Raw genomic sequence first — 13,440 nt, forward strand, 5'->3', positions numbered from 1 at the left:
TTTGTTTTTCAACAGGAGAAACAAAACAAACTCTTTTTTTACTCCATAAGGAGGGGACAAAACTGGGATTTCCTAACTAAACTCAGGTAGACTTTGGGGGGAAATGTGATCATTTTGCATTTTCACAAGCGCATGCAAAACCAGAGTTCCAGGAGGTTAAGACGTCCAATTTAATGTAACAATAATGGATTTCTTACTTGTCTCAACAGTCTAAGTGACGTGTGTTTATTAAAAATCTTCACAGCCACTTCTTCTCCTTCATAGGCTGCACGATAAACAGATCCGAAACTGCCATCACCTTTTGAAAAAAAAAAAAAAAAAAGGTACAAAGCATTTCCATTAATCTGTCCACGCAGAAAAGCTAGATAAATTATACCGGTTGTAATTACGTATGTTTTATACATGAAGAGAAATCTGACCCATGTGTTTCATTGAATCCAGTCTCCTTTGATGCTTCCTCCCGCTCTGCTACTGTGGTGACTATGATACGCACCTGAAGGTTTTGTCCCAGCCTTCCCGTCTTCCGTTGACATACTCCCTACTCAACTAGGTCACCGACTCCCTAACTTCATCTATTCCGGTGTGTTGAGTGTTTCTACATGTTAATTCACAGCCACAAGCCACATGCTGAACTCTATCCTGTATTTACAATTTTGCACTGGAGACCACCGCATGCCCCTCCAAATCTCAACCACGCTCCATCAGAAGCCACATTCATTACCTCATCTCCAAACTAGCTCTTATTCCATCTCACATATCTGATTTAAAAAAAAAAAAAACAACTTTCTGTGGTCACTATGGACTCAAAACTGAAAAATCATCTTAGCTCTTTGCCCCATGCCTTCTTTCTGTTTCCACTCCCTGGGTTCTTTCTGCCTAGACCATGGAGGCCTCCTGAGTTCACTACCTCCAACTCTCCTGCAAAATCAATCCCCCTATAATTATACTTTGATCCTGACACTTTCTTGTTCAAAAACAAATTATTCTACATAAAATCCCAAATCAGGGATATACCCAAGCTGTAGCTCCGAATTTCCCCTGCGGCTCTCTTCCTGCCCTACTGCTCATTCCCTAGTCTCCCACACAGAGCTGTGGCTGCACAGGACATCTGAAAAGTTTTCTAAAAATACCAATGTCTGAGTCCACCCTCAAAGATTCTGACCTAATTCACAGGAGTTACTGGTCATTAGGATTTTTCTTTTCTTTTAATTCCCCAGATGATAGTAATGAACACCCAATGAGGGTTGAGAACAACTATCCTGGAAAACTGGAAGAGTCAAAATCTCCTGAGCATGCTGGGTATCTTCAGGCTGCCGCGCCCTTGTTATGCGGTTACTTAAAGAGCTTTACTGCTCCATCATCTCAGTCTCTGTGGTGTTTATCAAGTCTATAAAGTACAGTACATTGAGATAGCAAAGCAGGACTCGACCATGATCAGCTCTGTGGGCTGTTCCTCCTCACTGACATACAGTATAGCCTTAATTTGTACAGTATTTATGGTTCTCATCCAGTGCTTGGAAATATAAGCACTTGATCGACATAAGCGAATGAATTCAGAAAAATCTACAAAGAAATACAACAATGTTGACATATATTATGTCTAAGTGGAGGAATTATGCATCTATGGAAAGCTTAGATATTTTATGCTTTTAAAATATTTTTGTATTAATTGTGCATTTTAATCTATGATAAGTATATGTAAGCATATATTGTTTTATGTTCAGAAACAATGCACATTAAAAATATATTCATAAAACAATTCTATTAATATTCACAAGTCTATTAAGAAGTGTCATATAGTAACTACTGTCTCAGAAGGAAAGTGTTAACTGAAGACCTGAAATTCACTCACACCGTACAAGGAAAATGGAAACGAATGACCTCTACCATACCACCCTAGCATACGCATAATGAATGGGGAGTCTTGATTATAAAATGTTTTTATTTTTTTAATATATTGTATGTTTATTTATTTTTGAGAGAGAGTGCACAAGAGCAAGAAGGGGAGGGGCAGTGAGAGGGGGACACAGAGGATCCAGGTAGGCTCTGCACTCTCAGTGCAGAGCCCAATGTGGGGCTCAAACTCATGAACCATGAAATCATGACCTGAGCCAAAGTTGGACGCTTAGCTAACTGTACCACCTGGTGCCCCAAAAATGTTTTTGGAAAGATATATCTCATTTATTTATATCAGTGATTCTCAACTAGGGTGATGTTGCCCCTCTACCCTTACCCCCTACCTGTTTCTAATGTCTAGAGATATTTTTGATTGTCACACCTGGGGAGGGGGTGAGGCAATACCATTAACATCTAGTAGGTAGAGGCCAAAGATGCTACTACACATCATACAATGCACAGGACAGTCCCCATAACAAAGAACTATTCAATCTAAAATGGCAACAGTGCAGAGTTTGTTTGAGAAACCCTGATCTAGATTGTGAATGTACATGAAATTGATGGGTCTATGAGGCATGAGACTAGAGAATGAGGAGTACTTAAATAAACACTTTACTTGCTGTGCAATTAATGAAATACAGAAAACAGGTGCTTTTGAAGGTGGTCGAAAGGTACAAACTTCCAGTTCTAAGATAAATAAATATGGGGGATGGAGCGTCCAGCTTCATGACGTACTGGAAGCTGTTAAGAGACTTAATCCTATGAGATCTCAGCACAAATTAAAAAATACTTGCTTCTTTTTCTTTTATTTTGCATCTAAATGGGATGATCAAATTTTAACTAAATTCATTGTGGTAATCATTTCATGATAAGTGTAAAGTCAAATCATTTGCTGTATCCCTTAAGCTTCTACCGTGCTGTATGTGAAATATTTCAATAAAACTAAAAAAAAAAATCCCACAGGTGCTTCAAAATGAACTTTCTGAACATTTCTACATATGTTGTTCAAAGCGTCCATTAATATGAAACTCATCTTAATGCACCAATAAGAGTATTGTGGGGAGCTTTGTCAGATGGTTTGAGACTCCTTCAGAGAAAGAATTCATAGGCCTGGTACTTACCTGCACCCTTTGAATCGCAGGTCAAGTTTGGTGTTGGTCAAGATCTAGGATTTGGCATTGACTATTCAGCAGTTTGTGTTAACCCACTATTACTAATATATTCATTTCCAGAGTTGCAAAACATTCAAATTAATTCTAAATTTCTCAATGTGAAGAATAAAGGTACCAAGCAGTTTATTTATCTCTACATGTCATGTTCCAAATTTGGGACATTCTCTGTTAATAATTTTAATGTACTGACATATTTTAGGCATTCTCTGTGGAAATTTAATTAAAATGAATACACACACAACAACCAATATTCCACAAAGTAAAGCCAGAACTGTCCTCCAGTTCTTTACATTAAGTCAGTGCTCTTCATAGCTCCCAATGACTCTCAAGAAGGCCTTGAACTTGAGTATGTCACCAAGTTAATGCTTCTGAATTTTTAATCCCAGATTGTTTTATGAATATTTTTATGAGAATTCATGCCTGTTATCCTAAGGCACAAGAGGTGTTCTTCCTTTACTTATTCCTTTACTTTCTGAGACTGAAAAATGACAGCATTACACAACTGAAATCTCCTTATCTCCCTCCCCCACTTCTTGCACTTAAAGCAAATGCAAGGATATATTTCACAAATGTGTGCTTTTATGGTAGACCCATCCTTATCTCAAACCTAATCTATAAGAATGTGTGCAAAGCAAATTCCTTACGTGACACGTTACTTTAAAATATATCATTCCAAAAAATACATTATAATATATGAAGACACTAAAAACTATTTTAATATAATTATTTTTGAATATATTCTCGATTAAAAGGAAAAATTACATCCTAATTTTTATTCTCAAACCAATAAAAACAGTTACCTAAGAGAAATTCTGGAGCTTCTTCAAATTCCAATTCATCATTATTCAACATAATATTTCTAGGTAGGTCAGCCAGAATTAAGTCAGGAGCAATTTGAGATATAGGAATGGTGAGCCTTGGTTGATCTGGATTGACGAGAAGGTCTCCTGAGAAGTACATAAAACATTTTTTACAAGCAGACTTTGAGGGATGTACATAAAAGTGTGCTTTTGACTTACACAAATAATCACATTTCTTACAATCTCTAGTCACACTCTTAGATTATCTTACCAATCCTACTTTTCTCTAGAAAATTTGAGAAAGTTTTAAAGGTTCAATTAATTCCTACCTACTTGGAATGTTAAACACTCATTCCTAGGTTCGCTCATTAGAAATCAGAAATCAGAACTGCCTTAGACTATCTGACACCTGCCTTGAAAATAATCTATTCTCGACTCTTAGCACATTCATGGGGGCACTTATTATATGGTTAGGAAGTTGTAAGTTATTTCTATGAATCATCTATTTCATTTTTAGAAAGTATAATTAATATAAAGTATTAGATTAGTTTCAGATATACAATATAAGGATTCAAAAATTCTTTACATTTCTCAGTGCTCATCAAGATGAATGTACTCTTTAATTCCCTTTACCTATTTCACCCATCCCCCAACCTGGTAACCCATCCTTTCTGGTAACCACCAGTTTCTTCTCTGTATGTAAGCATCTGAGGTTTTTGTGTATCCTTTTTTTTTTCCCCTTTGTTCATTTGTTCTATTTTTTTAAGCTCCACATATGAGTGAAATCATATGGTATTTGCCTTTCTCTGTCTGACTTACTTCACTTAGCATTATACCCTTCTAGGTCCATCTATGTTGTTGCAAATGGCAAGACTTCATTCTTTTTATGGCTGAGTCATATTCCTGTGTGTGTGTGTGTGTGTGTGTGTGTGTGTGTGTGTACACCACATCTTCTTTATACAATCATCTATTGATGTACACTGGGTTGCTTAGCATCACTAACTATCAAGGAAATTGCAAATCAAAACCATGTTGAGATATCACCTTACACCTGTTAGAATGACTACAATCAAAAGCAAGAAATAATAAGTGTTGGCAGGGATGTGAAATAAAACAAACCCTCATGTGTTGTTGGTAGGAATTGGTGCAGCCATTGGGGAGAACAGTATAGAGGTTCCTCAAAAAATTAAAAATAGAATTACCATGTGATCCTATTATTCCACTACTGATCTTTACCCAAAGAAAATAAAAACATTATTTTTAAAAGATATATGCATGTTTATTGTAGCATTATTTACAAAAGCCAAATTATGGAAGCACGCATCATTTATTTTAATCCTTGTAACAATTCTATAGGTAGTAAAGCATTCCCATTTAACAGATGAGCTTATGTTGCTTAAGGAGCCAGTATCAAACTCTCAAACTAAAAATTTTCTGAATCCAGAACACAAAGGTCTTATTGGTAACAAATATAATACATCTTTCTCATCACTATAATTGAATGCAGTATCCTCTAACTCATCCCTGAGAGGTAAGAATAATTTTTACATTCATTAGAAAATTCCACAAATACTAAAAGGATCGCTTAAAATACATCTGAAGTTGTATCAACACTACCTTCTTCTGCTTTCTTCATTAAGTCATCAAGTAAGATTTTTTGATGCTCTTCGCCATCATTAAAACTATATAATGCCCATTTCTTCAACAGAGTTTCTCCTTCACCACAGATATCAATCTCCAGTAATCCAGGAAACCATTCTTCCATGAGAGAATCAATGTGGTCCACAACTTGGCCCAAAAGAATACAGCCTACATAATCCAAAAAAGAACTTATCAATACCTTATCCAAACCTCGTCTTGCTGCAAAGCTAGAGAAAGAGATCTATAAGTATTTTCTTAAAGTTTAGATTTCTTTAGTGGTTCAATTCAAGGTTGAATTAATTTCCTTACCTTTTCTACAAGAAGGAACTGTAATTTTTAAGACACTCTCTGGATGATGGTCTAAGACTTCAGATCCTACCAGACAATAAGCTTCAGGAGACCAATTCAGGTAGATGCCTTGTCGCCAATACATTCTGTTTGGGCGAAGTGCTCGTTCTAAAAGAAGTTTAAATGGACCCAAAAGAATCTATTACTCATTAACTACTCCATAAATTAAAGGGGCAGAAAAATCACAGCACATCCCACAAGTGACTAATAGAGCTATATTTGTTTTGAAACAAAGCATTGGAATCATTAATGATACAAGTCCTCATCCATATCTATTATATGTGAAATTATTTTATCCTTAATTTTGCAATGAAATAAACAAATGCCCAGTTGGTAACCTAAAAGAGATTTCAGGTTCATGATGTTAAGTAGTTTATGTTTAATAGAAGAATAATAATAATAAGTAAGTTCTTACAAGTTTTAAAAAGAGGTTGCTGGCCATGCTATAATAAAAACTTATTGAACATTTCATTTTAATGCAATGTAACTTATATACTGATTAACTGTAAACAAGATATGGCTTATTTCAGAATACAGTAACACCTCCATAAAGTTGATTTTTAACCTCCCCTCCCAAAATGACATTTTCCCTGTGGAGCACTAACATCTTTTCTTCCAGAAGGAAGTGCAGATTATAACACCCATTTTTATTTATTTATTTATTTTATTATTTTTTTAATCCCTCAGGAACTCTGCAGCAGAAGAGAGCTATTATTGTTTCTAGACTGAATGGTCTGCATGGCACACCTGTTACCTTTGTTAAGTAAAACTCCCTGGCTTTGTAGTGATAGTTGTTTCTGGTTTTCCTTTGTTCATTTGCACGCGTGCATGTGTGTGTGTGTGTGTTTATACAACAGCAACTCCTAGTAATCTCACTTTCTAAAAATCTTTGCTTCTAGTCTACTCTGGCTCAGAAAGCAAGACATTCATACTTACTATAAATGTGTCTAAAATAAAAACAAATAGGCTTTAAGTGAGCACCTGAGAAATTTCCTTTATGAGCTAATATGAGCCTATCTGTCTTTATCTTGGCTACTCTGAAGTCTTAAGAGTTTCTATTTTGATTTTCAGTGGCCTTATAAATAAGGAAACTCTGTGGAAATGACATATTAATTTGAATATGCTTTCCTCCTAACTTCTCAAATATTGAGTCTTCATTAAATACATACCTCTTCCTGAAAGCATGTAAGGTGAAATTTCAAGCAAACGGTTGATTAACCTTGACCAAAATCCCATTGGAAAATACGGCATTTCATATAGTCGAATGATAATTTCAGAGTTCTCACAATGGGGGAGCTCTATCACAGGCCTGTGGTCAGACAAACTAAAGAGGAAAGGACAGCATTATACAGCATCGTAACACCCCCAGCCCTGTTATCCAGAGTGCATTTCCACTTGAGAATCTATGAGTTGAAGATAAATATTCTAGGCAACTGCACTTTTTTATAATGCTCTTTTGCTACATGTCCTCTCTTCTTCAAAAAATTCCATGGCTATTTAATTAATTCAAATGCATGCTCAGATGCATGATATGTTTTCAGTAATCCTATTTACACTAATAAATAAATTATTACAATTAGGCAGAGACAAGTTTGAAGTGATTATATAAAACTTAAAAAATGCAAGTCCTAGAAAAATAAGGTGTATATATATTTTTGGAATTAGATATCATCTAGCAATCAATGTAATTTGCACTCTTCAATGTCATACACCTTATAACATTTCCCAGTAATAAGAACATATAAAGCAACCTTCTATAAAACAAGGTTAGAACCAAGTCCTCCCTCATGTAGCCACTCTCCACAAAAAATTTACTGCCATAAATTCTTCTGATGAAAATTCACTATCTCCCCAGAACCTGTCTAATATAAATCTCTCAATGCCATGTAGGAATATACATGAACACACACACACACACACAAACACACACACACACACGATAATCACTATTTACCTTTCTTAAGTAATTTAAGCATTGGTAAACAAACAGCAATTATATACATAAAGCAAGTATTCACTGTACCTTTAAAATGTCAAATGCAGTGTTTTCATTAAATGTTATATATTTCAGTAGTAAGTGTACACAAGAAGCAAAAAAAATTAATACATTTATCATAAGCCAAAGTTATTTTGACAATTAAAACATAAAACAGATGGTGAGTTTCCACAAGCTAATTGAAATTTTAAGTTTAGGTTTACCTGCTTGGAACCAGCAAATATTCTTCTCCTATTGGCAGGGCAATCTGGAATTTTTCCAGGAGTTTAAAGTACTGTGACATGTAGTTCTTTGGAAACCTCTTTTTCTTTGAAAGAAATTTTTCCACATCTCTACGTGATATGATTCCCTTAGGATGTTTTGGATAGCCTTCCACTTTCACTGTCAAAATCTGAAAGATTTAAAGTTGTAAATAATCACTACAATCTGTTTTCTGAAAAGCATTTTGTGTCTCTTTGCTCCGTGAAAATGATCAGAACAACTTTAACATTTAACAGCCTTAAGCCACAGTTTAAATGAGACGATAAAAGTGACTGTCTCTTAGACTGTCACAGCGCCGCGTGCAAAGTGCACATGACAATTTTTAGCATTTAGTATGCCCTCATATGTTAGCCATTACTATCCCCACATTCCTATCCATTTCATTTAGCCAAGTTAATTTTTATAAGAGGTTTGTTCTTAATTACTTTAGTAGATCTACAATGTTTCAGGGCTACTAAAATAGGAGCAAATGTTTCGCACATTATCAGGTCATTGGGTGAAACACTGGATTGTAAAATCCTTAGGCCCAAGGACCTGTCTCACTCATCTCTATCTCTATTTGGCACATATGTTTATTGAATAAACGAATGCAAGACTGACTGAACAGAATGGTGTCTAACAATAATATATCACGGGTCATTACATAATAAAAATTGCAGTTGGCACTTCTCCCATAATGTGTACTTTATAGCTCAGATCGCCCTTACACATTAGGTGGTAAGGAAAATCATTTGCTATTCTGGCATTTTTAAAATTTATTTGTGTAATGTTTATTTATTTTTGAGAGAGAGCAAGACAGAGCATGAGGGAGAGAGGGGCAGAGAGCGCGGGAGACACAGAATCCCAAGCAGGCCCCAGGCTCTGGGCTTGAGCACAGAGCCCGACGTGGGACTCTAACTCACTGACCTCAGTATCGTGATCTGAGCTGACGTCAGACGCTGAACTGAGTGAGCCACCCAGGTGCCCCCATCTGGCATTCAAAAAATTTTATTTCAGTTTATTTATTTTGAGAGAGAGAGGGATAGAAATAATTCGAAGCAAGCTCTGCACTCTCAGCACAGAGCCCAGTGTGGGGATCAAACCCACAAACTGAGATCACGACCTGAGCCAAAACCAAGAGTTGGACATTTAACTGACCGAACCACCCTGTTCTGTCATTTTTAAAGTAGCCAAGGCTTTGTCTCACAACTATCTAACCCCAACCATATTTTATATTTGCTTTGTAAGAGTTTATTTACTGGTTATTTCCTCCAACGAGACTTCAGCTCCATGAATGCACAAACCCTTGTTCCCTCCAGAACAGTATCTGGAACACCACAGTTGTCAAATCAATATTGTCGGAGGGGTGAATGTGGGGAAAATGAGGTTTGGAGCATTTTACCATGGGATTAGGTTTATAGACACTGGAGTCAAACTACTTGGTTTGAAATCCTAACTTTATTTCTTCCTGAATATGTACTTCTGAATAAATTATTTAACCTCTGTGTCCATCAATTTCTTCATCTTCAAAATGGGGGCTGGTATAGTACCATTAAAATAGCTGCCCTGAGAATTACAAGAGAAAATATTTAAATAGCACATAACTAACCTCTTCTTGCCATTACTGTATAATTATTCTAATTTATTTTACTTAGACACGTTGATTTTAAAATAGAGATTTGTGCTTGACTTTTTTAGTGGATCTATGGTGTGCTGCCACTGTCTGTAGTAGATAGTTTACAAATACGGACACATCAGTATCTTCTCTCCCTACACGGACATGGTGTTCAATCCTTTGAGAAATTAAATCCACCCATTCTCCTCTTGAATCTAGACAGGCTTTGTGGCTACTCTGGTCTCTAGTAGCAGGACTGATATTTTACCAGTTCAGGGCCTAACCTTTGAGAGGACTGGCCATATGAGAGGCCACATGGAGGAACACCAAAATGTTGAGTGTGGCAGCCTGGTTAAGGGAGGAAGCCAAGTGAATGACCCTTGCCCTGTGGAACAGAACCACCCAGCTGAGCACAGTCGATCCACAGAATAGTGAGAAACAATAGTGTTGATGTTTTACCCCAAGTTTACTTGTTTACTCCAAGTTTTGGGGTATCTTATTACATAGCAATACAAAACTGAAACACTGTATTAATTTTATCACCTTTAAAAGACCTCCTAATATTCCTTCAGCCTAATAACTTAGAATGCCAACTAATGCACTTATGGAAAGAAAGAGAATTTTCCAGATTCCTCACCCAAGTGTTTATCAAGATTAAACTGGCATGCAAGCTTTTTAATGTTCCACATGATTACCTCAATAAGCATCTTTCATATCTCTTTTATCATACAGGTAAATGAGTTTTACAAACTTCTCTGTGCAGCGATGGAAATTTCTTTAATAAGCTTAGTGACCTAATAGTCTGGGTCACAGACAGGGTGGGCAGGCTTATTAGAGCTTTTGCACCACGAAATTATTTCTGCCCTTCCTTTGATGATTCATGGAGGTGAATACCCCTATTTATTTTTGCTGATGGGTATAAGTCATTCTGGTCTTCATTTGATTATTTATAGCTTTCATTCTCTTCTAAGTATTGGTGGAAATGACATCATATTTTAATATATCAGCAAAACAAATATATAGCATTTATAAAATTATTAAGAAACTTAAGTTAATATTATACTGACTCTTTAGATCTTTCAATATAACTTTGGACTGTTAAATTCTTGACTTAATTTTCACTTGTTATCATGTCTATATGACCACTATGCTAATAAGAACTTTCAGGGAGTTTCAACTTAATTCCTCCATGAATCTTCAGGGATTTTATTGTGGTAACAGTGGAAGGTTGGTTTTGTTAAAAGATGGTGATTCTGAAACAAACCACTTCTTTATTCTACTGAAGAAGATACGCACACCCTAATACCACTCACATCTGTACAACTTTAAATATTCTCAATTCACAGGGAAACACGTAATTTTTTTGGTGCAACCTTAGCCCTTCCCAGACTATAGAGAGTTTAGTCATTTTCTGATACAGTGTGCCACACAGGACAACAAAATTTTCAGGGTATATTTAAAACTACCTTTGCTGTACCTGGGGCACCTGGATGGCTTCCATCGGTTAAGCATCCAACTTTGCTCAGGTCATGATCTCACGGCTCGTGAGTTCAAGCCCCACGTTGGGCTCTGTGCTGACAGCTCAGAGCCTGGAGCCTGCTTAAAAACCTGTGTCCCCCTCTCTCTCTGCCCCTCCCCTGCTCATGCGCGCTCTCTCTCTCTCTCTCTCTCTCTCTCTCTCTCAAGAATAAATATTTTAAAAATTTAAAAAAAAACTCTCTTTACTGTACAGAAGGCACCCACCTACACATATGTTTTATTTAGTTCCATACCTGGCACTCTTTCTAAAACTACATGGAGACATCTTTACAATTTTGAAGATTTTTTTCATTACCTAAAATAATATCCTTAATTACTAAATAGGTCAAACATAAATTGGCTAACAGTTCCTTCTCACTTATACTGGATTATGGAAGCAATGTGGAAGATAAGATTGTTATTATCCTTATTTTACAGGTGAAGAAACGAAGGCTTACAATACTAAGAAATGTCACAACGCTGGAAGGCTATCGAAGAGATTTAAACATGGGTCACGCTGACTGTGCAGCTTGTGCTCTGGACTTCACCAGCTCGTTTCTCATTTAGCAGATGAGTGAAATCACACTTCCCAGGGCATATGTGCAGAAGGATGAAAATTTACTTAAAAAGTACGTGCCAAATAGTTATTACTGTCACATTGTAATTGCCAACTGCAGTTATGTTTCAATATGCTCTTGAGGTCTATGATGTAGGGGTTAGGCCAAAATGAGTTTCCTTTCCAAAATATCACCTTTTTTTTTCTTTAGATAAAATTTAGGAACTATCATTCAAAATTATCTGAGGGAATTTAATGACTATTGCGGTTTAATTAGAAGAGATGATTCTAATGTAAAAAGAATCATTTTAGGGCCTCAGGAGCCACATGCAAAACTGTAAGTTACGCCCACACACAAAATAGTTGTCAGTGGATACATGTGCTGGAGACAGCCTCCCCCAGTTTCTCTTCAGTTCATGATGAAGCTGGATGCAGCTGTCCTCAGCCAGGGGGATCCTGCACCCCGCCGATATCTGGCGATGTCTGGACACATTTGTGCCTGTCATACCGGCACAGCACTGCTGGCATCTAGCGGGTAGAGACCAAAGATGCCGCTATCATCCTATAATGCACAACAAATAATCATTTGGCCCAAAATGTCAATAGTGCCGACTATTGAACCAGAAACTCTGAACCAATGTGTTCTGATCGAATGGCTTTCTGTGGTAAACCTGTAGAGATGGGTTACGCTAACTCATTAAGATAAGCTCATTGGTAACTATCACCGGCAGAAGAAGAAACTTTCCAAATGAAATATAAATGGAGAAAAGACAGCAATAACCACCACCATCCAAAGTTTTCAAAATGGTAAACATTTAGAGCTTATAATCTGCTCAAGTCAAAACTCCCCTCCAAGTTGTCGATCTAGTTAAAGGTTTTACACTAATAGACCCAATTTTCTTATGTATATTTGCCCCCAAATCTTTTCATTTGTGAAATGTCCATTCAACTGACTATATCAATAACCAAACTAAAGTGTCATCAGGATCTAGAAAAGCACTGTGGGACAGAGTGGTACCACATCTGTTTGTAAGCTGGAAACAATGACATTGAAATGAACTCTCAGACATCTTCCCTTCTTCCGTGAAGCTCTTCTTTGTGCAGTCTTCTACCTGAGTTGTTCTACAGTAGTCTTCACTCACAGGACTTTCCACTCTGACTGAATACAAACTGTAGAATCTCAGTTTGTGCCGCTTGTTCCTCTCTTCAGTCAGTATGCTGACGCCACAAAAAATACCCACCTGCGCCATGACTTTACAAAGCCACTTGGGTTCCACAAAGTATAAGTCACTTAACTGCAGCGCTGGATCTTGAAAATGAAGAAGGACCCCTGTCGTAAAAATCAAACAGTGAAACATGGAATCTAGAATATACAAATATCAAGGGCTTTGGGGAGAATCTAGTCCAACCTCCTCATTTTACAGATGAGGAGACCTCAGGGCAGTCAGTGGAAGAGCTGAGGCTAGAACCTAGGCATCCTGGTTCCCGAGCTCTAAACCCCAAGTATTAGGAAGTATTTTTTGAACTACATAAAGTGATCATATATAAACATATTTTAGACAATTGCATGCATCGTCTTGCATAGATTTACAAGTAACCAAAATTCACAAAATGTTTTGACTTTCTAACCATATTCTACAAGCTATCTTATTTTCAAA

At 36.7% G+C, this 13,440-nt stretch overlaps 1 protein-coding gene across 1 annotated transcript in view; it reads right to left on the minus strand.

Moving 5' to 3' along the window:
* LRRK2 (leucine rich repeat kinase 2) overlaps positions 1-13,440 on the minus strand; it is a 131,587-nt gene that overhangs the window by 36,813 nt on the left and 81,334 nt on the right. Inside the window, 7 exon segments of the mRNA XM_029955821.1 lie at positions 56-298; positions 3,869-4,015; positions 5,486-5,677; positions 5,819-5,965; positions 7,027-7,181; positions 8,057-8,244; positions 13,024-13,112. Of these exon segments, the coding sequence (XP_029811681.1) occupies positions 56-298; positions 3,869-4,015; positions 5,486-5,677; positions 5,819-5,965; positions 7,027-7,181; positions 8,057-8,244; positions 13,024-13,112 (1,161 nt within the window).

This window comes from Suricata suricatta, chromosome 10 (assembly GCF_006229205.1).
Source record: "Suricata suricatta isolate VVHF042 chromosome 10, meerkat_22Aug2017_6uvM2_HiC, whole genome shotgun sequence".
NCBI lineage: Eukaryota > Metazoa > Chordata > Mammalia > Carnivora > Herpestidae > Suricata > Suricata suricatta.